This window comes from Pseudopipra pipra, chromosome 8 (genome assembly GCF_036250125.1).
Source record: "Pseudopipra pipra isolate bDixPip1 chromosome 8, bDixPip1.hap1, whole genome shotgun sequence".
NCBI lineage: Eukaryota > Metazoa > Chordata > Aves > Passeriformes > Pipridae > Pseudopipra > Pseudopipra pipra.
The window spans coordinates 35,037,800-35,063,991 of NC_087556.1; the positions used below are offsets into that span (position 1 = coordinate 35,037,800).

The 26,192-nt window shown below is 42.9% G+C and overlaps 1 protein-coding gene across 11 annotated transcripts in view; it reads right to left on the reverse strand.

The window, feature by feature from the left end:
- TACC2 (transforming acidic coiled-coil containing protein 2) overlaps nucleotides 1–26,192 on the reverse strand; it is a 120,484-nt gene that overhangs the window by 88,884 nt on the left and 5,408 nt on the right. For all 11 annotated transcript variants that reach the window (XM_064663620.1, XM_064663619.1, XM_064663616.1 and 8 more), the window contains exons 2-3: nucleotides 21,201–21,373; nucleotides 7,044–12,728 (exon numbers count right to left, since the gene is read on the reverse strand). In XM_064663620.1, the coding sequence (XP_064519690.1) occupies nucleotides 7,044–12,728; nucleotides 21,201–21,373 (5,858 nt within the window). The remainder of the gene's footprint in view (nucleotides 1–7,043; nucleotides 12,729–21,200; nucleotides 21,374–26,192) is intronic.

Below are 26,192 nucleotides of genomic sequence, written 5' to 3' on the forward strand. Positions count from 1 at the left end.
ATTTCCTAACCAGAGGTTCGTAGTTATTCACTCCACAAAAACCACAGACCCAATTAACTGGGGAGCAGCCTGGCTGAGAGAGCCAAGCCACGTCTGTAACAAACACCTGAACTTTATATTTCCACTACTTTCCACACACAGATTGCCCACAACCATCATTTGTGGTGGCTGAAAATTAGGTTGTGCATTTCCCAGCAATTTTTATTGGTGAGGCTTTGGGATGGCTGTCTCTTTGAATTCCCAGACTTCTACCTTAACCTCCTTCTTTAAAGAAAAAAAAAAAAAAAGCAAAATTTAATGTTAACCCATTACATCTTGGAGGATCAGAGTGATGCAAAACTGCCATTCTGCAAATTTCCAAACAAGTGAGATTGATTTTTAGAAGACCCTAGGCTAGACTCAAAGCCTCACAAATTGCAGTGACAACTTTTCTAGCAAAACAAGTTTATTTGGAGTTTCTAGCAGAAGAACAAGATTTGAAGAACGCTGGATGCAACATAAGTTTCATGTACAATCACAGAATTCAAAAAAAAAAAAAAAAAATAAGATGTGGAAAGTCTTGGAGACTTTTAAATATCCAGCAAACTAACTCTATGTTTTGACTCATTTAATGATATTGTTAAGAAAGGGAAATGGAAGTTTTAAGTGTCCATTTATTTTTTTTTCCTTAGTTGTTAGAAACTGAGCAGTGTATTCATGCTTTTTGCTTTCATTCCAGGAAACAAATCCAATCTTCTCTGTCTGCTGCAGAGTTATTCTTAGCTGGCTTTGATATTTCCATCAGCTAGGAGAGCATAACAATGTTATCATGCTTACAAATTCCAAAGATTTTACATAAGCTAGTGAGTGCCTTAAAAAAAAAAAAAAAAAGGCTTTATTGATTACACTGTTTGAGTTTCATTAGCCAAAGGAGCTGGGAAAAACAGGCTGGAAAAGAATTTTAAAAAGCAGTTTGATGAGTTTCATGGAGCACATGTTCCATGTTTTTCAGAGCACCATGTACAAAGAGAAGCTGAGATTGACAGGTTTGAGGCTGGAAAACACCAGGTACTTCAGGCCAATGTATCATTTAAATCCTACTTGCCTGCATAGAGCCCTATCTTCCTAATTTGATTTTTTATCAGTTGAAACAACTAGACACCCCCCTTATTTAAGCAAAGTGGGACAGCTGTGGGTATGGTGATTGTAGGGTGGTCTGGGTGGAAAAGGATCACAGGACCATTGTTCTGGGCTGATCATTTAGAGGCTCAGGGCCAAATTCTTTGCTGATATCACCCCAGTGGAGCAGAGATTTTGGCCCAGCATTTCCCAGCTCTAGGACAGGCTGCAGCCACAGCCTTCCCTCACACAGCTGTCCTCGAAGGAATGCGTGAGAGGGAAAGAAAGTAAATTAGTGACATTAAATTAGAAACAACCTCGTGGAGTCCTGGGGCACTTTTGGACAGCTGGTTGTTTTACTGAGGACAGTGGATGTGTGGAGAAGACACTGAACAGGGAGAGCAGGGCAGAGGAAGGATTAAGGCTGGATGAACAAAGAGGAGATGCCGAGCACATTTCAGCAAGGAGAACAAGATTACCATAACATGCTGGGGTTGGTTCTTCCCAGCAGCACAGAGTGGTGGCACTCAGCATTTCAGAGGGACCTTAGAATCGAGAACAATCACGCCTTTGATGGAAGCAATTAACATTTCTACACCTATTATTGCAATTTGAGATGCAGAGCTTCTTACACGCCAAAGAGACTCTACTGTGAGAGTTAACCTGGGGAGGTGAGTGTAGATGAATAGGCCCAAATAGATACATGTAACATTTTTTTTTTAATTTTTCCAGAGTACTTTTAAGGTATTGCAATACCTTAAAAAGCCCCTCCTGTTGTTAGCAATGCTTGTGTGTGCTCCCATACACCTGGACCAAATATTGGTAAGACAGGCTCCAAGGACATCAACATAAATCAGGAGAGAAAACTGAAAGAAAAGGGTAAGTCAAGAACTCTGGAGTTGAGGCTCTTCAGACATGTCTCCAGAGGAGTTTCTGTTGAGAAGCACTAGTGCAGTGCAAGTATGCCAGGACACAGAGGAACTGGAAGGAAGCCACAATCAAGTCATGGAGAATATGCCTGTGTCTGTAATTGCTGTTCTCAGAGCTGCCCTTGGAAGGGTTCAAAGCTGGGGCTAATCCTACTTTGCATATTCTATTAGAAACAGGGACCATGGAACAAGCTCCACGGTGTCCAACTCTGCAAGGAGCCAGAAGATTTAGACTTGGAACTGAGAGAACAGGGGATCTGTAAGATATGCCAAAATGATTTTGAGAAAACAGGCAGCTGACTTGGAAGAAGCGAGGCTGGAAAATACATCTGGTGAAATCTACTTAGAAAAACAATAATATGAAAGTAATTTTTAATGTAATGAGAAAAGAAGACAAAAATTGATGCTGAACTCCCTGACCAGACATTGGACAAAGTATTGCAGTGTCCATGCTGGATTTCTTTAGCAAATGCCTGTGTTTGATTGGATAAATGTAATGTCTTGAGAAACACAGAAGGATGTGTGAAAACAGAAGCTCGTGTATCATCCATCCATGTCAATACCTTATAAATATGTGGCTCAAGTTCTCAAGAGTGTTACAGAATGTTTTCCATAAAGCAGTTGTAGAAAGAAGTACCAACAATTTGGCAGGACCAGAGATGATCTACTTCTGTACTCCTGTGTAGCAGAGGCAGAAGTAAATAAAATAAAAAAATAACCAGTGTGGTCTCACACAGCCAGTTTTCCATTGGCATGTGTTTTGAATACAGCAGGGCATACTATCAAATCAGCATTTTTATAAATACTTCATAAATTTTATAAATACTTGAATGCTGCCTAAACCAGTGGTCAGTTCAGTCAATGGAATCCATTAGAATAGTTGGCAAAGCTCCCTTTTACTTCCTAGAAGGCAATGGGAGGTGTCTATTTAAGAGTGAAGTTATCTTCATTTTACTCTTCCTGAATAGAAAAATACCAAAATTAAATGTCTCAGACTCAGATGAAATTCTCCCAGAGCTCCCCATCCTGTTAATTTAGTTGAGGTCTGCAGGCTGAGCTGCCTGCACCTCCAAAAGCACAACTGTACTAACAGCTGCACCTACTGAGGATAGCAATGACAGCAAGATGGGAGGAAAATAAAGAGAAAGAAAGAATTCAGATGCTAAGGGAGAAGGGCAGGAGAGACAAATAATTAATTTTGTGCACTTCATTTATGTGTAAATCACCTCCAGCTATTTCTCCCTTTGTTTTGTGATCCTGAGATGCTGCACACCCGAATCAATTTTGAAGGTCAAAAATAGGGAAATAAAGAGCTGCATAATCACTGTTTTGACAAGTTTCCTTTTAACTCCAGACTCTTGTTTTCAGCTGCTCACGACACAAAGCCTTCCTTAGTGCTCAAAACCCACTTGACTGATCTGAAAAGCAGTTCTATGTTCCCCACCTCATCCAGCAAGACTGTTAAAATATTTAATACTGTATTTGTTACACAGACAAAAAAGACCAGTCAGTAGTTACTAAGGAGTGAACATTCTCTTTGGAGTTATTGAACTCGCCAATTTTTGATGGCAAGAACAAAGTATGAAGCAAATCCAAAAGTATGTCTGGGCCAACTTTAGAGATCTTGTTGACCTATGCATAGGACATAAAGAATGTTTTTCAAGTAGCTTTGCTGACTCCAACTGCTGCAACGTACTTCCCATATAAGAACAGTGTTTAGATTTAAAAGTGAGTCAGTGCAGCAGAACTCTCCATTCTCCAAAAACATGGGTGTCATTGCTTGCTTGTGCTCTTTCCTCAGGGCACACCCAGCCCCAGCATCTCTGAGAGCCTGGAACACCCAAAGGCCTGTTAACAAGCTGAGCCTTTTGCCAAACCAACAAATCAGGGAACGATGCAATGTGTTCTCTGTACCTCACAGATGCACATCTGGGAATGACTTCACCATCTCCACTTCAAAAAGCTCCCTCGGTACTTTTTCCAAGAAACAATGGCAGTCTGCATGTACCAGACAGCTGAATTACAGGAAGTTATCAAAAAATCAATGCCACCTCTAAAAATCCCTAAAATTTTGCCATCATTTCCAATTTTGTTCCGTGTTCTGCTCGATATCTGCCACAGGCCATGGTGCAAACAGGGGCATTTCAGGGACATAAGGACTCCCTGCCTACACTCTCCAGAAAAGAAAGATGTGTGGGGTTACATTACAGATGTGTGGGTATCCAATGCAAAAGGAGAAAAAAACCCCATCTCAAGTCCTGGTCTTCCCTTCCAAGTAGAACTCCAACAGCAAAATGAAGCAGTTGGATGCCCAGTAGTAAGCAGGAAGAACAACATTTTGATGCCCAGATGTGTCAATCAGGAACAGAGATTTTCAGTTACAGATTCAGTAGAGAGAGCTAAAAACATCAAAACCATCAAAAAAGGGGGGTTTTTTTACTCCTTTTCAGTGCAGATAGGGTTGCCAAAATCCACCCCTTCCCTGCTTCTGCAAATAGCACAGGAATACTTCCACAAGAAAGGGGGACTAATGCTTCAGCCACAACCTCCTTTCCAAAAATAATTGTCCTTTTTACTGAAGATTTGAAGGGAAGTCATTGGTGCTGTACTATTGCCTTCAGGACTCTCCTTATTAGTTGACCAGTGTTCTACTCCTAAAGGAGGTGGGGGCAGGAATTGCTGCAGGCAGTGCTTGGATCCACTGTTCATCTCAAGACCACCCTGCTCCCACTGCATTGCCACAAAGGGAAGAAATTCCTCTATTTCCTCTACAGGAAGAACTATCCTAACAAGGATTTAAGAGTCAGATCACACAGCTTTGCCCCCCTCATGCACAGTTCAGTGTGGTTTCAAAATAAGGGATCATGTAAGAGATGAAGCTGTACAGGAGCAGTGGAGAGGGAAGAAAACAATGCTGAAGTAAATCAGAACTTTCTTCTGGACCCATTTCAGAACCATTTCCTTCCCCTAAATATAACATACTTCTAACTGCTATATATTTTGAGAGCTGGGTAGGATTCTTTATCCCTGCAGTTCTTTCCATCAGGTCCATATCCCCGCAGTCAGCTCTTAGAAACATGCACCTTATTTTGCATGTCTGTAGTGGTTTATCCTCTGCAAGGATGACAGGGCAATAAACCACTGCAAACCACTCAGCAGCTTACACAGCATATGGAGCACACCTTGTCATTTAATGATATAAAACCAGCTTTAATCTCAGAGGAAAACTGGACTGGTCAGTGTATTGGACCTGATAAAGACAGACCAGCCAGCTCAACTAATGCCTTCTGCTTCTCTTTTGTATTATCAATGCATATTCCTCTAAGAAACGAGCCTGATCAAAAGCAGAGGCTCCTCTGTACCTCTGAGAGTCCCCAGTGCTTCAGCCCTTTGGACAGTCACAGTCCAAAAGCAGCAGCTGCCTGTTGATACCAACACTCATGCTGGAAAAACAGGTGATAATGAATTCCTGAAGCATATGCAAGTATGAAGCAAGTACTCCATGAATTGTCAGCAGCTGTTTCAAGAACCCTGCCCTGCTCACCACAGGTATTTATTTAAAGTACGGTACCCGCCCTGATATGGAACACATGCACAGACATATATATATATATATATATATATATATGCATGCACTGCCCATGGTCCCTTATGGCTCCTGAGCCAGGCCATGCCAGCAATTTGTTTGGGAATTTCAAAGCTACCCACTGTGAACCTTCTCATCCTATAAAGGGAAGCAAACAGAAAGGAAAAGAGCTAGAGAGGAATAATGGGGTCTAATTTCCTTGTCCTTTTATAGACGGATCCTTAAAGAGAAAGCCCAGGTTTCCAACACTTCCAATATTCTTTTAATGTACATTCTGCTCAATTAGATCCTAGTCAGCCTCCATCCCTGACTCGCATACAGCAGGAAGAATTCCCCCACATTCTCACAACAACAGAAATGCTTCAGGTATTTTCACTTCCAATATGGTTTTATCATCTTGACCTTGAAGGAATGTGGCACTGAAATATTTTCCCTCCTTATTCAGTTTTTGGTTTTACTTAGAAAGATTCCATCTCTGCAGACCATTCATTGATATTGTCTGATATAGTTCAGCTTTTCACTGTACCCTTCTCTCTGCTGTTATCCCAGCAGTTACAGCTATTGGTGCCTCCTCCAGTAGGGGAAGGAGAGGGACAGTGTGCAAGGAAGTTGTGAGGTTACAGAGGAAGCAGTGACATGACTACATCAAGGCAATAGATGGAAGGAAAGCACTTATTCTAAGGTCATAATTATTTTGAATTAACTGCACATCAAACTAAAAATTCAGACAGCAAAGTAGAAGCTCGTTAAAAAAAAAAAAAGGAATCTTAACTTTGTTAAAGCAGTTACTGCTAGGTTTGGAAAATAAATAAACATGAAATGAAAAACAACTCTGAAGCTCCACAAGTCCCAGCTCAGAAGAACTCACATCTGAAACAATTCCATGCCATTAGAAACACTGAATAACACAGTGATCAAAGGCACTGTCAGTGCAATTATATTGTACGGGAGGATAAGAGGGAGGCCCAGACAACTAACAGAGTGAGTAATTGGGTTACTCCGTAGCCTTGTTTTTAAATACTGCACTCCATGTGAATGCTGCAGGTCTCATTTAACTGGGTCACCAAAACTTTGGCAAAACTCTGCTAACTTCAGGCTAGGAAGTGCTATTTGTATGCCTAACTTTAGGCTACGAGGTGTGAACACTGAAGTGTGAGCAAATCCACACAGGTAAGGGCAGGAATCTGGACCAGCAGATGGAACAGGTAAGAACTGTGCTCCTCAGCTTTTAGGGCCTCTCTGTCCTCACAAATTATTTTTTCCACATAGTCTACATTTAGAAGCAACATATATTTAAGATATACTTAAGAACACAGTAGGTGCTGTGCCCTCCCAAACTGCCCAGACAACGGGTATCTGCCCTGAAAATTGTACCTCTGTCCACCCCGGGGCCCTGACAACCATTTCACATAGCAATTCAAAGTAAATACCTTTCAGGAGGTAATCCTGCCACGGCCATGTTTTGAAGTTCACTGAGGTCAAGGCTCTTAGGCTCAGTTAATGCAGGCGGTGATAGCTTTCCTTTGGCATCCTGAAGTGAGCTTTCACGTTCTGAATTCATCTTGCTCGGCCGATTTTCAGCAACAGTGAGATCTGCACGTGCAGAAGGCTCACTCTGCTCTACCACAGGGAGGGTTGGAGGGTGATTTTTGAACAGGTCTGCCTCCTGCTCTCCAGTGCTTGTGTTTATGGCTATGTTGTCTTCCCCAGTGACTAACATCCTTGCAGTACCTGTTTCAGGGACGTCTCCAGTTTTTTCGTTACCTGCCTTTGCCGTGCTTATCACTGTGTCCCTGTTCTCTTTAGCATCTCCCTCAGTCATACTGCTAGATTCTACTTTAGAGTCAGTTTGCACGCAATCATCCTGGCTTACTTCATTTTTTAAGTAATCTATTAACCCACGCACGGTCACGTTCTTTTCCTGCTGTGCATCTTGTGAATTTTCAAATGTTTCCAAGCGTTTCCTATTTACTGCATCGTCCTGTACCACCTGCATGTCATCCTGAGACTTAATGTCACCCATGAAGTTGCCGTGAACGTGTGCCTCCCGATTTCCCTCGGGTGACACATTAAAACTGTCTGACAGTTTTCCGTGGCTGTAGGATCCTCCCGGGACAAGGGTTGAAGCGGCCATGTCAGAGATGCTCTTGGCAGCGTCTGGATCACCGTGCTCACCTCCCGCCTGTTCATTTGGCTTGGGATCCTGGCACCTTTCAGAAGCGAGGCTCACATCCTCCTCAGATGAAACTGGTTCTGCACCACACCCTGTAATTAAGTTATTTCCCTCTGTGGCAGCAGCATCTTCTCTGTCCCTCTGCCGCGCGTCGCCCGCAGGGATAACAGCTCCGGCGGGTCGTCGCTGACTGTCGGAATATGCAGGGAAGTTCTCAGCTGCTGCCCCATCAAATGAAGCTGGTCCTTGCTTCTTTATCTCTAAGCTTATTAGCGATTCAGGATCAACGCCACCAGCGCACACGCCCTCCTCTCTTTCCATCCCACTGCTCTCACTGGGCTTGTCTGGCTTTTGCAGATTTCCCAGAGCACGTTCAGCAGGTGTAGCTCCATCCGAGCCAGGGACCACTTCTAAACAGCTACTGGGCTGCCTGTTTTCCTCAGTGTCCTGGAGACTTGCTGGTGGCAGCTCTGCCACGGTGTTTTCTTGCTGCAGAGATTTGCCCTCGGCAGCTCTGCAGGAAGTCTCAGTAGCTAAAGATAACTCTTGCCCCTCTGCTTCTGAGGTGCCCTCGGGAGCTCCTTTGCCCGCCCTGTTTGGTTCTGAAAAGTTCTCAGCACCACAGAGTTCTGCTGTATCCTTGGCCACTGGACTCTGCTTGGAGCCTGCATGGTTTTCAGGCAAAAGCTGGGGTAATTCAGCACTCAGTGTGCTGTGGACAGTTTTTTTAAATATCTGGCTGATGTGCTCCCTGAAGTCTGGGATGCTGGAGCCAATATCCAGAGAGCTGCAAGTCAGAGCCTCATGCTCCTTTCCAGAGTTCTCTGCAGACTGCTTGGAAATACTGATGTCTGGCCTGGTTATGTTATTATTCTCTTTTGAAAGCTCTCCCACTTTTTCTGTGTTCCCAGGTTTCTTTAAGATCTCACCGTGCTTGTCATCTACGCAGATATTGGTTGCAATTTCCTCATTACAGCCTTCTTGTGATGATGAAAGGCTCAGTAGCTTCCCTTCTGGAGTAGGAAGAGCTAACAGAGACTCTGCTGAACTGTCACTTTGCTGCTCTTTGAAGTTTAGCTCACTTTTTGTTTTTTTGGATTTAATTGCAGAGATCTCTTTCTTCAGCTTCTCAGAGTTGAACTGTGATAAGTTTCCAGTTCTCTGCCCTACATTTAAAGTCTCTGGCAGGGCGAAACTTCTGTCTCCATCACCCTGAAAACTTTGGTCTGGACAGTCTTTTTCACCCCCACACATACCTGCCACAGGACCCACATGTGCTGACACCTGAGGACCTGCAGGAACCTGCAAATTAGGATTACCTTCTAAGGTGTTTTGACACGCTACAACTTCCAGCTCATTATTTAGTGATTCCTCCCCAGTACCCCTGTCTGTGGTATTTCCAGGTTGCTGGCTGGGATGGCTGAATACAGAGGTAGAGAGGGTAGAGAGGGCTGTAAAATCTGCTTGACAATAACCAGGCTGCTCTGTTGGCTTTTGAATGCAGCTGGATTTATACAATTTATCAGTGGGAATTACTTCCCCGTGTGCCTGTGATGGTGAAGGAGATCCTTGTGCCCCTGGACTTTTGTCAGGCTTCATAGTGCTTGTTTCTGGCACAGCAGCACTGTCCTCACAACTTATCTCTGCATTTCCATCTTTCTGGATGATTTCCCCATCAGTGGTCAGAATATTTTTCGAGTTTTTTGCCATTAATGGCATTTTCCTTTGAGTTTCTGGACGAGATATTTGAGGATCATTTTTCTCAGAATTATCAGAAGTATGTGCTATTTCTGTATCACTTGGCAAAGCCTGTGATATGTTAGTGGCACTTGCTGAATCCTGTGTCCCTGGGAGAGTGTTTATAGCAGCAGCACAGCTTTCAGCAGTATTATCCCCTATCCTGCACATGCTGCCTGGCTGTTCATTCTTGTCAGATTCTTTACAAAATGCATTGCTTTGACATGCTGCTTCATGCTGTCTGGCCGAGATCAAAGAATTATTACCCTGCTCGGGCTTGTTGGAGTTTTGCTTACTGCAGCAGTTTTCTTCTGCCTGGAGATCGGTTTTGTTTTGCTCGTTGCAATCTTGCAAATCAAGCGTGGTCACACCAGAAAAGTTTTGCTGGTGCTCACCCCTGCACACATCCTCAGCTCTGCTGTTATCCTGCTCCTGTTCTTTTGCTCTGTCTGAGTTGCACTGACCCAGCACAGGAGATCCTTTATTAAGGCTGTTTGAAACGTTCAGAGGCATTTGTGATGTGTTGCTGTCATCATTTGCCTCCAACGGCCGTTGGGGTTGTAGGGCCCTTTCTTTGTGTTCCTGATCCTCTGCCCCTGTGACAGCTGTCAGACTGCTCTGGTGCTCCTGTTGTTCAGGTTGTGTATTTGAACTCCAGCCAGTGACACCAGCCACAGACACCGACTGCCCCGTTTGCTCTGCCTGAGGAGGAGCAGTTGGAACACCTGCGTTTTCCTGCAGCTCCCCGACCCTGCGCTCCGGGGCCTCTGAAGAGCCGCACGTGTCACTCTCAGAGGAGCAGTTGTTTGCAGTGATGTGGCTGCCACCCCCTTCCTCCACGTGCACTTGCTGAGCAGTAAGTCCTGAAGTACCAACTGCAGCTTCAGGGGTTTCTGAGCCAGCCCTCTGCATATTTCTGTGACTTTCTGCACCCACTTGCTCCAGCTGAGCTTGCACTGGCACACTCAGTTTGCGTTCGCTTCCCAGTGCCAACTCTTTGTCCTCCATGAAACTTTGCACTGCAGTTTGGTGCTTCTCCTCCTGTTGTTTTCCATCCCCAGCACTGCTTGGTGCAGCTGCAGGTTCCTGCTCTGGATCTCTGCGAGGCACTTCAGTGGTGTGACCGTTCTGTCCTTTGGTTTCCAGAGCCAGTGGGGCCTCCTCGGTTTGCACAGCCATGAGATCCACAGCCCCTGCCAACTCGTCCAAGCCCTGCAGATCAAGTTTTAATTTGGGCATTTTTGCACTTTCTCCTGACTTGCTAGAGCTCTCAGGCTTTTCTTGACTCTCAGCTTTGCATTCACATTCCAACACAGCTTCTTTTGCCTTTTCCCAGGATTCGTCCTGCTTACTCTGTTCAATATTATTGTTCCCAGGGTGGAGAAGCAGTGAACTGTGTGCACCATCTAAACAAACCTTTTCAGTCCTGTTACAGCCTGGCTGGCCTGAAGTTTTGCCTTCTGGCTCAGTGTTAAAGCAACCAGAACTCCGTGGGCATTCCTCCCTTGCAAACTGTGGTGAAGCCAGGAGCTTGTTCTCCAGGTCACCTGGGGCAGCTGTTTTCTCTTTACTCATTTGTTGTTCAGGTTTACAACCAAGAGACTGTGGACTGCCTTCAGGTGTTTTCAAGTTACTGTCTAAATTCAGAGGCTTTCCCTCACCTTCTTCCCCTTGGTCACCTGTTGAAGGGTTTTCACAAAGGCTGAATTCTTCAGGATTGTGTTCCAAGTGGGTATTTACTGTGTCCTGGTAATGGCTACTAACAGAGCTCAATAGTTGTCTTCCTGCCTCACTTGAGCCCTCAAGTAATTCACTGGTTTCTGACATTTGTGTATCCTCTGTTCTGATTACATTTTTTTCTCCTGTTACATCCGACTCAACTTCTTTTTGATACAGCTCTGTGGATCTGCTCAAAGAAGTACTTAATGCATATTCTTCCAGTAATAACCTTTTATCTACCAGTGAATTTTCCTTGGTGGGACTGATAATGCTTTCTGTTTCAGAAAGTGTGGTGCTTTCTCTAGACACAGCATCAGCTTTTATAATTTCATTGCTACTGGCTTCATCTTTTGGGCTTTCAGTTGTGACAGCTGATTTTTCTTCTTCCTCTTGCTTAAACGATAAAGGCACACTGAAATGCTCAGCACTAACAAGCTCATCCTCCTTTTGAAGCTCTCTTTGAAAAATGGATTTGTTTTTTTCAGAGGCTGTTTTCACTGTTTCACTCCTCAGTGGATCTTGAGAGTCATTCCCAGGCACATATTCCCTCGAAGGCTCTTCAGGCTTTGGTACCAGGAAGAGATTTGGAGGGTTAGAAGGCAACTCTGACATTAAAGTACAAACTTCTGATTGCTTCCTTTTGCTTACAGATAGAGCTGGATTTGCCTCATTCCCCATAGCTGTTGTTCCAGCCCCCATCTGTAGATTACAGACTTCACTGATCTCAGTGAAGCCCTGAGCATTCACAATTGCTCCAAATTTTTCACTGTCTGAGCCTCCTGTTGCTGGATAATTTAGGATTAAGGTTTCCTTTTTCATTAGCAGACCCTCTCCACCATCTGTGTCCTGTCTACCTTGCTGCATTACTGCCTGCAGCTGACCTACTTCCAAAACTCCTCGCTCCTGCTCGGCCTCCTGAGCAGTAAAATAATCTCCTGCTGCTTTACCCCGGGGAAATGTGCTGACATGTGGCTCCGTCATGCCACCCAGCTGTTCACTCTGATGGGGAGATCCTAATTCACTCAAACTCATTTGTGCAACTCCTTGCATTTCTGTGATTGCAGCAGCAGGGCTGGGCTCCAGGCTTGGCATTCTGGGCTCATTCTTGCTGGTTTTGGTGTAGGAGGCAGCAACATTATCACATTTTGGCCCTCTGTCCACAGACTTGGCATTTGCTAATCCCTCTTCTTTGTCACTCACTGGAGCTGGTGATGGCAGTGCTCTGCTGTAATCTGAGGTGGGGAACTTGTCAGTGCTGCTTGTGAGATCTGCTGTGACGTGTTCTTTGGCCCAGTCTGCAGGAGGCACTAAGACAGGCAGCCTTGTGTCTCTTGCTTCAGTAGAGTGCTTTAAGAAATTAGAGTCTGTTTGTCCTCCTTGCTCTTGCAAGATAGCGTTCTGTCCTGTCACCTCTGAAGACACCATGCTTGAGTTTGGGTTGGACAGCTCTTCAGCACTGTAGCTACTGATGCCTTCATTACCGATGCTGCCAACAATGGAAACGTTTATTTGTTTCATGTCAATAAAGAAGCAAATGAAGCAAAGAATAAAACCAGCTTGTGCCACTGATGTTTCAAAGCCATGCACTACATGCACTGTGAAGCTGATAATCTGCTTTCAGGAGTTAAACCATCAGACACAGTGATTTAAGTGCTCATTACTCTGGAAAGTATTTCCCCAGTCTTACCTGAGAGCCACCATGCATTTTAACCATTCAAAAATCTTAGATGAGTGTGGGGAGAGGGGACACACATCCAACACACTAAGGGAGCAACGTGGGAAAAACTGGGGAAAAAAAAAAACAGGGAAAACCCCCCAGTATCTCAAAGAAAGGCTTTTTGTTTCTGCTTCTAGGAGCCTGCTCTGCACAGAGCTAAAGGCTGAGCAATCCACAGTTACTGCTGTTATCTGGCTGTGCTCGAGTGTGTGGCAGAAGATTAAGAATGGCCCATCTGTTGAATGTTTTCTCCAGCTGATCAGCACGGGTGATTCTCACCAAAGAGGTCAAAGGTCTGCCAAATGCAGGATGCTGCCTTAGGATGATACACACCCTGTGAGGTCATTTAATTGCAGGGTTTGATTTCAGTGCATGTAAGCTGCGACCCTTGGTGTGATCTCTCTCTCTCTCTCTCCCCACCCATTACAGATAATATAGAAAAAATGGAATCAGAGGTGACTAACTGCGAGAAGAAGTTATTTTAAACATTTTTCACGTGCACTGTGTGGACCTCAGGTTTTCACACTGAGGTTTGCTGGTGATGAAACAGTTTAACCTTGTTCTCTCCCTCACCTTCCATGCCTGGGCATATTTTCACCACCTTAGGGAATATGAAGTGTAATATCAATTCAAAAGTGAGTGTGGAATTGTACCTAGGAGCAAGGGGTAACGTTTACTTAACATGAAATAATAAATCCCATCCAAAGCAAGATACACAGATAACACATTGCCAAAGGCTGGGCAGTCAATGTGATGACAGTGAGCTCTAGTTCCAGAGCTGCACAGGGAGATTGGAGCTATAAAAGATGCTTAAAACACCTTCTGTAAAGCCAACTGTAGATTGGATTTTAAGTAATCTCCTCAGAAATCTGAGAAGCCTCTCTCCCCTTCTCTGCCCAGGTTTTACAGATGAAATATCTGATGGAGAAGTGAGTCAGTGACCAGCTCTCCTGTCCCTGCAGTTTAGGTCTGTGTTTGTACAACCATGGCCTCTTGGGCTGTGCTACCCTGCACAAAATGCACTTCCAGGTGGGGCTAAACCCACTCCTTATGCTGAATTCTACCCAAAGGAAAGAGCTGCACCTAAAGCCAAACACGAGTCCGTCTTAGGTCCTAAAATCCTTCTTCAGAGTCATTGCAGTGGAAAATTAACTAGTCTTTAAAGAGCCATTGAAATTTGCCTATATTAAGGCTAAGCCTCGGATCTGAGGTAAAATATCTATAACATACAATTCATATATAGCTTCAACAAATCTCAGAGATGCTTGGCATCAGTGTGAACATTTAATTTATAACACCAATACGTTTTATTTAAACTTTCAGAAAATGGTTTTGCCCAGAGGAATTTTTCTTCCCCTTAGCACACTGAAAACACCTGTACATATAAAACTTACTGACACTGGGAATAACAGAGATGGCAGTGCAAGATGTGGTATCTGCTGGATCACTGACAACATGGGGCATGACAGGGCATGAACAAACAGCAGGGAGATGCCAGGAGGCTTTCCCTAAGGAAGGGATGCACTTCATTATTGACATTAATTCTGCACTAAGGGAAGCTTAATTAGAAAAGAGAGAGAGAAACCACGACACTGAGTTGGGGAAGGGGTGGAAAAGTGGGAGTCAATTGCCATTCCAGCTTTCTGCTCATGTTGCAGGTTTATGTTCTTACTGATTAAATTGCTCATTAGCAGTTTTGTGCCCAGGGTTCTTCAACCTGGAAGCATGCTCCTGTCAGAGATATGGTGATCAGGAGGGTAACAAAAACAGGTGGAGGTTGAGGGGGGAAGCCCTCTAACCTCTGTGAAACTGAGCTTTGGAAAAAGTAGAAATCATCATCTACAGTTACAATGTCTCCTTATCATTTATCTTTAATCTCTGATTCTTTACTTATCTTTCATCCCATCTGTCAACAGCATTGGAAAATGCTGGTAATGTTCACCATACAGACCCTACATCATCATATATTTGCATTTTACAGATTTCATCTGACTGAAATTTCTCCAAGACTTTTGCACACGACATCTTTGTTACATTAGACTTCTGTTTGCAACTATTAAATATGAAACAGTTCCAAACATGTCTGAAGTGGTTAAATTGTCTTGACTACAGTTTCCAAGTCCATGAACTGCCACGCTGGTGGCACCTTTGTCAGCAGCCAGAGTCGTAAACCTGTGACTAAGCAGGTTCAAGGGAGATTCAGTATTATGAATCAATCAAAGCAATTTTTCTGGCATTCAATAATGCTGAAAGCTTGTTCATTTTACCCAAGAGCAGACGAAGGAATTGGGACAAGTTTGTAATTAATGTATGCTGAACAGAATCAAAATGACAGTGCTGGCACATGCTGTGACAGCAAGTTAAAGTACCACTTTTAGAGTGGAGCAGTACAGATCCATCATCTGTGCTGCTGCAGCTTCCTTCAGTGTTTTATGCAGGACAAAACACAGAACTGGAAATCTGAGTTTTTCAATCGTAATAGATATACCCAGACTGACCTGTTTGGATTTCTCTATTTATGTTTCTATTTCTGATGTAACTAACAAGGAAAACCACACAGGGAACGGATCCTACGTCTTCCTTTTCATTTTTTGCAATCTTGCTTTTCTGTCTGCAAGACATGCTGGGGTTAGACAAACATCTGTTGGGAATGACTTAAGCACAGCTGATCCTGCTTTAGGGCAGAAGGATGGACTAGATGACCTCTTAAGGTCACACCTAGTCCCATTATCTTCCACTCTTTTTAAAGGGAATAGCACTACAGGGAAATTACACCACATGCTGGAGATAATTCCCCCGAGTAAAACCCAATCTACCTTAAATCAATAATTACCTGCAGGGAACATATATTTTCAGGCAGCCCATTTAATACAATCAACATAAAGCTATGACCCTAAATGTTTGGATTTTTAAACACAGGAAAATAAAATGTGTTTGCTTTTGTGGGGACTTGATCTCTTCTGTTTGTAATCTGACCTAGCTCAATATAAGGGAAAAATTCATCCATATTTAAAGCAAAACATGCAAATGACAAAGCATGGAAGAACATTTGAGTTCCTCACAGTTCATGTAGAGTTTAGGGCAAAAGGAGTAATTTTGCTAGAAGTAATTGCTGCATGTGATTGATGATATGGTAAAAAAAAAGAAAATGCAGTCATGCAAAGATGTAGGTGTATCAGTAACTTGAAATATCCCACTGCACTCAAGAGGTACCAAAGGGAACTTTTCCCTTATCTTGGAAGTTAAGCAATTTGCAAACAGTTAAGAATTTGCAAATCCAAGGCCCTAGCATACTGACCATATGAATGCTATACTTCCAGTTACAACATCAAATAACAACAAATAAAATCTTGGCATGCCTAAAATATTTTGCATAAATAATTACTGAGGAATTGCTTCTTTGGAAGCACATTGAAAATTTACAGATTAATTTTTAATGCCTGTAGTTAACCTCTATCCACTCTCAGAAGATATTGTGGCAAGTCTGAATTACCCTGGAACAATTTAGGAGTCCTGCTTGGTTACTGAGATGTTTATTAGGAGAGCACTGCCTGGTCTGTGTTGAGGGTATGAAGCTAAAAAGGATGCTAAGAAATAAATGACTCATGCTGCATATCCCATAAATGCTTCCAGAGCCATACCCAATCCACCAGCCATTAACACTCGAAGTCACAACTTCCATTACTCTGCTTTCTCAGCCACAGCAAAGGCAAAGGGCCAGAAGATAAAAGCAGCAGCAGCAAAACAAAAGCTCTCTGTCATTTAGCATTTACTGTCTGAGGGGGAGTGTGTGTTAGAGATGCCCAAATAGGTTAAGCCTACTTCATAAACAACAAGAAGTGAAGATACCACAAGAGAAAATTGTGGATAATTTAAAATTTCCATTTCTTATTCCTCTGCTATCTTTCTAAAACAAGCAGTAGTTGTTGAAAGACAGGCAGCCTTCCCAACCTAGTCATGCTTGTGAGGGAAAAACACCGAGTGCTGAAGCCTCTGAATCCCAGAGGTCACATACGGTTGCCATCCACACTGATGTAACTCAGAGCCTGAGTGATTATATTCCCAGGAGCATGAGCCTGAAATCTGAGGATGAATTTAGAAAGCACTTGAGGGAACAAATGCACAGCCAGCTCCTCAGCCACGGCACACATAAAGCTGCCTCTCAAACGTTTATGTTCTCTCTCCCCTGACAACATGAGAGATCAGCGTCTACTTTTTGAGTTTACACATTTGGACACAGAGTACTGGAGGACTTCAGTTAACTTAGGGAATCCTGCATTTTAATCTGTCCCTAAGAGGTACTGAAAGTTAATTGGGAAGATGGAATTAATTTCCACATTCCCTTTCAAAAATAAAAAAATAGTCACAGTATTAGAGGCAGAGCAAGTCACTATTTGAACTTCTCAGTGTAAACAAACACATGAGAAATCCATCATCACTAAAGGGCTGCTAACAGCAGCCAGCCTCCCCCACCCTCCCTGTGCATCTAAGCTTTCAGGAAAAAGTGAAGCAGGAATAATGATCCATATGATCCTCCTGGGAACCCTCCTCCCCTTCTCCCCCACCCCCAATCACTTTTCACCACCTTGTTCCACACACGGAATACAACGCCTGCAATATTTTAAGTATGACCGAAGCAAATTGCTCCAACATTAAAGAAGTGAGCTGTACTACTGCTGCAGCAAGCAAGAGCTTCAGTTCCAGTTCCAGGACGGGCTCCTGGTCTCTATCTGAGGTATCCAGAGAGCCAGCAGGAAGCATGGCACCGAAGGGACTGTCCCACAGGATGTGTGGCAGCTCCAGCTCCTCACTCCACATGGCTCAGGGTGTCCCACAGGATCTGTGTGCAGCACTCTGGCCAAGGTCATCCACAAAGACTGCTCATTCCCCTGAGCTACTCCTGGGTGTGCATCTTTTAAACTGCTGCATCTGCTTCTTCCTAAACCTGCTGGAAAAATCTCTGGGGTTGAGTCGTCCAGCTCAGGATTCCCCAGGTACATGCTGTGCACCAGGGGAAAGGCATGTTACACCTCACACAGACACCAGTGCAAAGCCTGAGGCTTGCTAACTATCCCAGCTCTTCAGCCTTTTTATTCCACATGGAAAGTTCACAGATTAATTACTGATGGTCTTCAACGTACAGGTAAAAAAAAAGAAAAATTAGACTATTCTAAAGTCAGAGTCACAGACATTTTGAATGCCAAAAGGCAGGAGTTTAAAAGCAACTGAAACAACTGCAGAGAATTTGTGGAGGGCAGAAGAAAGCCACCCAGAAGACTGGAAAAAAGCAAACGTGGTAATTTTCCACCCAGGGATGCTCCATCCAAAGACGGGAGGTCACACGCTCTGAAGACTCCAAGAGTTCACTTCAAGGGTGGAAAAGATGCGTTCAAAGCAACACAGGAGAGCGAGTTAAAAATAAACAGCCTGGAATGTGGGACTTCAAAGATTTTCCGTTTATTGTCTTCGTTTCTGTTTTGGCAGGATATAACTCACGAGTCACCCAAAGCAGGCATGTGCCAGCAGTTGCAGGAGTGAGGCTGAATAACAAGTAACTGCCTGAGGTCCCACCCATCTAATAAATTTCCCGAAACAAGAATCTTGTGAATCCCTCCGAGCTGACTCATCCGTGCAACATTCATCTCGCACGAGTCATGATTTTGCCTGCTGCAGCCTAAAGCTGCCTCAGCCAGCTGGAATATAAGTCCAAAGTGTTCCAGGCACTCACATTTTGAAAAGGAACCCCTGAAGAACTGCTGTTGTGCCATTTTTGAGCAATACATTTTTTTTTAAATGCAAATTAGTTACGGAACAGTATAAAGTTACTATGCTAATGTTACCAAAAAAAAAAAAAAAAAAAGGCAAGACTGCACTTGCTGCAGCCAAACCACAAATGCTCCGACCCCAAGATAAGAGTCTCCAGTGTATCAGGTGTGGATGCTGGTACAAATGCTCTCAGCTGGAGGGTGTGTGGGTGGTGCAGTTCTAGGTACACAGTCTCCTACCTGTCATTGTGCAGTTCCACAAACAACTCCAGTTTGCAGGAATGTTAGTCATGATAGGCCTACTGTAAAAGTCAGCAGTTGGTAATACTCATAATTCCCTCTTATTTTCCCTCTCCCAATATATAACCTGCATACCAATAAGAGCAGCAGAAAATGGCTATTTTGCAGTCACAAATCAGAATGCACCACGGTGTAAGCAGCTTACAAGAAATTTGTTTTCTTCAGTGGGACAGTGTGGACATTACAGACACAAACAATACAGTGATTATGCACAATACCATGGAGAGAAACCACAAGCTAGAGGATACATGTAGTATTTGTTAATTGACATAACAAACAAACAAAATATACCTCTAGAAAGTCTCACCCTGTCCAATTTTACATCATCGCCCCCAAACTGATTTTTTTTCACTAGTGAGAATGATATCTGTGGCTTCCCTCCTTTGACAAGAAAATGGACAGACACTCTCAAAGACCTGAGAATCTCATCCAAGAAAAAGCTGTTCCATGTATAGATCTGGTAGACAGCAGAGTGAGGCAGCTCTAGGAAAGAAGCACAACCTCTCATCCCTTTAAACTTCATGCCTAAATACCTTCATCACTGTAAATTGACTTTAGCAGTCTTAGTCTTGGTCAGGCTCTATTATTTTCAGTAGATAATTAAAACGTGTTAGTGGCAGTCAGAAGAAATAGAATTAATAGTAAATAGTAAATAGTAAATAACAACCTACTGAAGTGTAAGAGCCCCATAGCACAGCCAAACTGTCCCTTCCAGAAAATAAGCTGCTCTTTCTTGGAAAGTCTTTTTAGATTACTCATGTGTCTGATTTTCCCTGAACTGTGTCCACTGATGATCTTATTTAATACCTGATTTTGGATTTAAACTGCCACAAACTGTTGCATAATATCAATAATTTAAAAATATAATAGAATAGACTAGACTAGACTAGACTAGAATACTGCAAGGGACTTACCATGATCCAACTGCCTGACCACTTCAGGGCTGCCCAAAAGTTAAAGCAAATTATTAAAGTTGTTGTCCAAATGCCCTTTAAACACTGGCAGGTTTGGGGTGTTAACCACCTCTCTAGGAAGCCTGTTCCAGTGTTTGACCACCCTCTCCATAAAGAAATGCTTAATCTTCATAATTTCTTACAAAAAAGGGGAGAAGAAGAGTTTATTGCCTGGAATAGCATTAACAGTATCTGAAACATTTGTACTGGACTCCTGTTTGTTCTTGTTTTTCATTTCTCAAGTTGACATCTTGCAAAGAAATGGCAATCAGAAATGGTAGCCAGGGTTGGTGGAAACACACTCTGCTTTAAAGGATGTGACAAATCTTTCTGTAGTGAATTCTCCAATCTTAAAGAAAATTAGTGAGAACACTTCAAAAGGTGCCCACAGCCTAAAAATCCTACACATTTCTCAGCAAGTTACTGCTACTCCTAAATTGCATTTATCATTCTGTGCAATGGCCTTGTCCCTTCCAACCCAGGACATTGTATGGTTCTATGATTCCCTTCTATTCCAGGTAACACTGATGATTTGTAAAGTACTCAGCTCTGTTTTGAAATCATTCTGGTATTACATAATTTCTTCATTGCAGCTGCTGAAAACAAAAGTAGCATGGGAAGTATTCAAGTAAAAAGTATTAATGCTTCAGGCAAAATGTTCCTGTTGGGATATTAAATAAAACCCAGATTATGTTATCTTCTGTCATCCTTAATAGCACTGAAGAATATCTTAACTCTGCAAGTGGTCCTAATTATTTCATAAGGTGAATTTTAAGACACTTAGAAGAGTGCAATGCTAATAAATATTAGCTAGGCTGGTACTTTTTAGTAGGATTTTTATACAGGGCTGAGCACAGCATTTTGCAATTGTTAACAATTACATCTTATTTTACAGTCATATACAACCACAAAAGACTCTCCAATGTCTCAGATGAGAGTTTATTAGTACAAGCAAAAAGCATAGAAAGTTTAGGTCAAGGGTTACTACAACAGATGGAGGCTTGTTTATAGTTATGCAGTAAAGCAAGAAAATCAGTTTGGTAAATAGTAGTCTGGTGGTGTCAGGTTATTTTTGAGGGCATCATCACCATCATCACAATCCATCAGGATGACAGACTTTGAAAATCAGTTACGCAGGAACAGAAACTAAAAAATGCACAGCCCCCAGCTACCAACAGCATCAGGGCTCAATTCTACTCACAGGGGGAAACTTCATTTCTTACCTTATAGGTCCTGGCATTGATGAGGTTTTGCTCTCAGCTGGTGGCACAGCAGCAGGAGGAGGATCTGAGATGTCCTGACCTCCAGACCTTTCTGTGATGTTGTCCTGAGGGCTCCTTTTTGTACTGTGCCCATTACCAGGAGGTTGGCCTAATTCTGAATCTTGTGGAGCATTCTAGAATGAAAAAAAAAGAACAATTTAAGTGGCTGCTGCTAGTTTGGAGAATACACAAGCTGGAGGATTTTTGTTCTGCCCACTGATAGACAACTTCTGCAGCAGATTTCACTACTTTGATGGAACTTGCAGGTTATAAAGCCAGGCTATTCTTTTATTAATGACAGAAAAACAGAAGGAAGTGGTTGAGCCAGAAATAAACAGTAGGAAGAGAGAAGAGAGAGAAGAATGCAACAATTGTTCTAAAGCAACCAGGGCCTTTACTGACCCAAGGAGGGTATCATCTTCTCCTTTTCCAAGCCTGGCAAATGCTTCCTTGCTAAGCAAGTTTAAAATGAGAAAGGATGGAAATAGGCTGTACACTTGTACACTCATCATATTAGCAGTATATCTGGAGTGAAGTTAGAGATAAAGCCGACATCAGTCAAGACCCAGCGCTTGAATCCAAGTCCAGATTCCTTCCCTCTCACTTTGACAAAGCTCAGAATGCCACTGAACTGAACCAGAGGGCTTGATTCTTCCCCACACTGCCTCTCTATGATAACAGCTACAGGAAATGCTGCAGTTTCTGCAGTCATAGCTACAGAAATGCAATTGCACAGCTGAGGCAATGCTGCCTCAGAGGTAAATATTGACCCAGGATCTTCATCCATGGAGACATGCCTTTACATGAATGGGTTTTTTCTTTGTTTTGTTTCCATTGCAAACTATTGGTTTTGCTCCAGGGAGGAAGAGAGAACTGTGCAAGTGCCAGAGCTGTGACCCAGGCTGAGCCTGCAAATCCCTGGGGTTCTACCACACTCTGTGGGGCTGCTTACAGCAGGTAGTGGCATCTTCCTACTGATATTTTTTTTTCTTTGGCAGAAGTATCTTTTGAAGGTGAAGAAAAGCTGGTAAGGGCTGCTCTGAAACAGTAGCTGAGGATGTTCTTCAAGTACAGCAAAAGAACTGGAGTAGTGGAGAGAAGCAAGTGCGGCGCAAAAATGAAGTTAGAACGAGGAAGGTCTTTTTCAAATCCTCTGGCATGTCAAGCAGTAGTTAAAGAGAAGGAAAACTGTTTCATCTGATCACCCTTAACATACAATCACTGTTGTTTTAATTTTTAACTGTAACTGCAAGAAGCCTGAGGCACACAATGTAAAGACACATGAGTGCATTCACTGAAGGGAGGAGAACCACTCCAGAGTAACGTCAGAGTTTAAAAGCACAACTCCACACTCATATTTTGGGTTTTCTTACTCTCAGTTTTAGCGTTTATTTTGCTCCAGCAGTAGTCAATAAACTGCAGAGAGCTGTTGTTGACAAAATCACGGTGTGCTCCCACACTGCCAAAGGCTCCCCGTGCCCGGAGCCGGGAATGAGACACCCGGTGGACAAGCAAAGCCCTTGCAATGAGCACTTGAAAAGGTCAGGGCATATTGAAGATATAAAAAGACTTCCTTTAGACTTAAGACAAATTTGATTAACTCTCATATCCTCTGCCTGTCCCTGGAGGAAGCCCTTCACTACGGCTTTGTTTGCAGGAGCCTCCTTTATCACACCCCTTTCCGCTGGGAGAGACCAAGGGCTCTTGGTTTCGTGATTATTAAGCACTTACCCAGCATGTGCTGACATCTGGCATTTAGAATATTTATCTAAGTATATATATGTTGGCCCCAAACCCAGAGTATATGGAAAAAAAATACTAGAACATCGAGATTTTTATGAGGAAATTTCTTTCTTACAGCCAAAAAAAATAAAAAAAATAGAAAAAACCAGACCTGAGTTAGCTTACAGGGCTCTGGTTTGCTTTTTGTGCTGCGTTTTGGGCAGCTCTGCTTTTGTTTGCAGGAGAAAATCTGAATGGAGAGTTTATTTCAGCATGAGTATGTGTCTGCAGAGAGAAAGAACTGGGAAAAAAATGTGTTATTAAATTAATTGTCAGGAAAAAAAAAAACAACCAGTGGTTGGTAAACTCCCAACAAGCCAGGAGAGGCAACCACAGTGACACACTCTTCCTTAGTCCACGTGTCATGTCTTACCATGCGAGGTACAGGTGGGTCAGACTGGAAGATGTGCCACAAACAAATGCCTCATGGTAGCAGCCAAAGGAAGAACCATTCTCAGGCCACTTGCAGGCAGAAATGACCTCCTTTTCTTTCCCAGCAGGGCAGGGAGGGTAAGGAAAATGGCACAAAGAACCTCAAGAAATTAGGCCAATTTACAAATTTGTCCAGGTGCCTCCAGCAGTTGGCAAGAGCAGTGAGAACTAATTATTTATTTTTTTTCTCCTTTCTACTACCACCATCTCCAATTTTCTTCAGCTGCTTTGTGTGCCAGGCAGGAGGAACCACCTCACAGCTCTCTTCAGAAGATGAAGAGCTGCATGTTTTGTCTCCTTCTCCCAAAGCCTCTGTCATGTCCCACAGCAGAAAGGTGCACACTGAATAATTGAGTCATTAACTTACTGCACTTACCCTGCAGTCTCAGTAGCCACACATGGCCTCTAATTAGTCTCTCCTTCACAAGATCAGCCACTTAACTCAGAAGGCTCCTTTAGGTTACAATTCTCTGTTCTACTGACATGCAGTTATCCCTCTTCTGGAGCCATGGCATGATGGGGATGCCTCCTGCACATAAATCTCGAAAGTAAAACTCCTGTCCTGAGAACCAATACAGGTTGGTCTGTAGCTACAAACCTTTGGATTGTCATCCAGAGCCAGAAATCCCAACAGTTAAACACAATATGGGCTCAGTTGTGGCATCAGAAAGAAACAATACTGATCAGCCTGTCATGTCATAAACCAATTAGCTCCTTGTTTCTAAGGCTCAAATAACACAGATACGAGGAGACCTAACTTAGAGGTTACACCTGCCAGGTACTTGCAAGCAGCAGTAGGGCTATTTTAGGACAGTTTGAAACTGTAACATGGAATCAGGCGAGTTTGTCATTGCCTCCCTGAGTCTGATGCTTCACAGAACACTTTGGGGCCAGAATAATTTTGGTGGAAGTTTGCTGGATTTTACTATTACTGTTTATCTCCAGAATTCACAAGTGAACCACATAATAGAGACATTTATTATACATCGACACCCCCTCTCACCAAAAGTAGGATGTTTCCATATCAGACACAGAAAAGGGCCCAGGTTCCAGTGATTGTATCAGCTGTTACACCAAAATCTGGGATTAAAATCCAAACAAAACCACTGGGAGGGGCAGATTGAGAAGGCAAGGGGAATGATCACAACAGACCAGGTCAGGTGTGTGCACGTTTGAAGACCACGTTTAACATTTTCCATGGGTTGTTTGGGGCCAGGGGACCAGTGAGGTTTTTTATTTGTGGGTTGATTAGTTTTGACTTTTTTTTTGGTTTTAAATAGTTTTGTGCTTTCAGGGAACTAATGTTTAAGAAGTTATAGTGCATCTCTCAACTATCCCTAAGCGACTGTCGTTGGTCACAGGAAAATCTGACTATCCAGTTCATTACCAAATTTAATATGTATTAAAACAATCTTAGAAACACAGGTCCTGTTGGAGCAGAGAGGAGTTTGAACTGTAGACACACTTATTTCTTTCTTTCCAGGGTGTTTGAGTGATCAAAAAGCAAAGGTGTGCTATTACCTGGTAAGGCAAAGGCACACATACATGTTCAAAAGAAGCTCAGAGGATTATTTTAGCAATAATCTAAAATTAATCTTAATGTAGATATTTAAATGTAAAATCAACTACTAATATTCTAAGATACAGGAAAACTTTATATATAAGTCTTTTCCATTTAATGTATTAATTTAATGTTCACAAAAGAACATGTTCTGTGAATCTAAGCCAGATGGAAGAAAAACATAATTCAATTTTTTGATTAAGTTTTTCAAATTTAAGCTAGTCATGCAAATCAGGTGCTGAACTAGCTTTGCAAAGCATGCTGTTTTATTTTTAATTAACATCTGTGAAAACAATTAGGAAGGCTATGTTTTGTTCACAAGTATCATCAGAAAGCTGCTGTTAAATAAATTACTTTTGAGGTTTCAGTACATGCAGCCTCTGAAGTGATTGACTACACAAGCTTGTAGCTAAATTTATTCTATATTTGTTTCAAGTGTTGCATACTCCTGTTTGAAAAGGATTTTCATTATAAAAAGTTAGTCAACTGAATGACTTAAATAATTGTAATAAAAATCAGAACACAGAGGTTCTCAGCAGTTTTCTCTTTAAATCTGGAATAATTAAACAAACCCAACAACGACAAACAAAGCAGGTTTGTCACAGAGAGTATACAAACAACAGAAGGAAAACTAAACAGCCTGTACTTTTTCCCCTTTAAGCCAGCACACCATTTAAATGGATAAAACTGATTCTCCTGAAATATGCAAGGTAATTTGCTTTAAACCTCTCCAGAAGCATTGGAGTCTGCGAGGACACAAAGTAAATCTACAGGATCGCTTTATTTTCCCAGTGACTTTGAACAGGAGGCCGAAGGAACAGAACTCCATTAACAGTGTAGCCAAAAGGATTATGTGCACTGAAGTTGTCATACCAGAAAGAAATTCCCTTTAACGCCGCATGGGAGCCTGTTCCCAGCCCGGCTCCCCAAAGCCCGGCTCTCCCTGCTCAAAGCCATGCCAGCAGCATCAGGCATGGCCACAGCCTGGAGTCACAGCCATCCCAGGAACCTCGTGCTTCCCAGCGAGGCTCCCGGGCACAGAGCAGGGCACGGGGCTGGTTTGAACACCTGGCATTCCCACTCAAACCCCCCAGACAGGTGAACTCCCTTTGACTGCCTTTCCTCTCAGTAAAAGTTGCTTCCTTTTCCATCTGCCCTCTGTGACATTCCTCCATTAA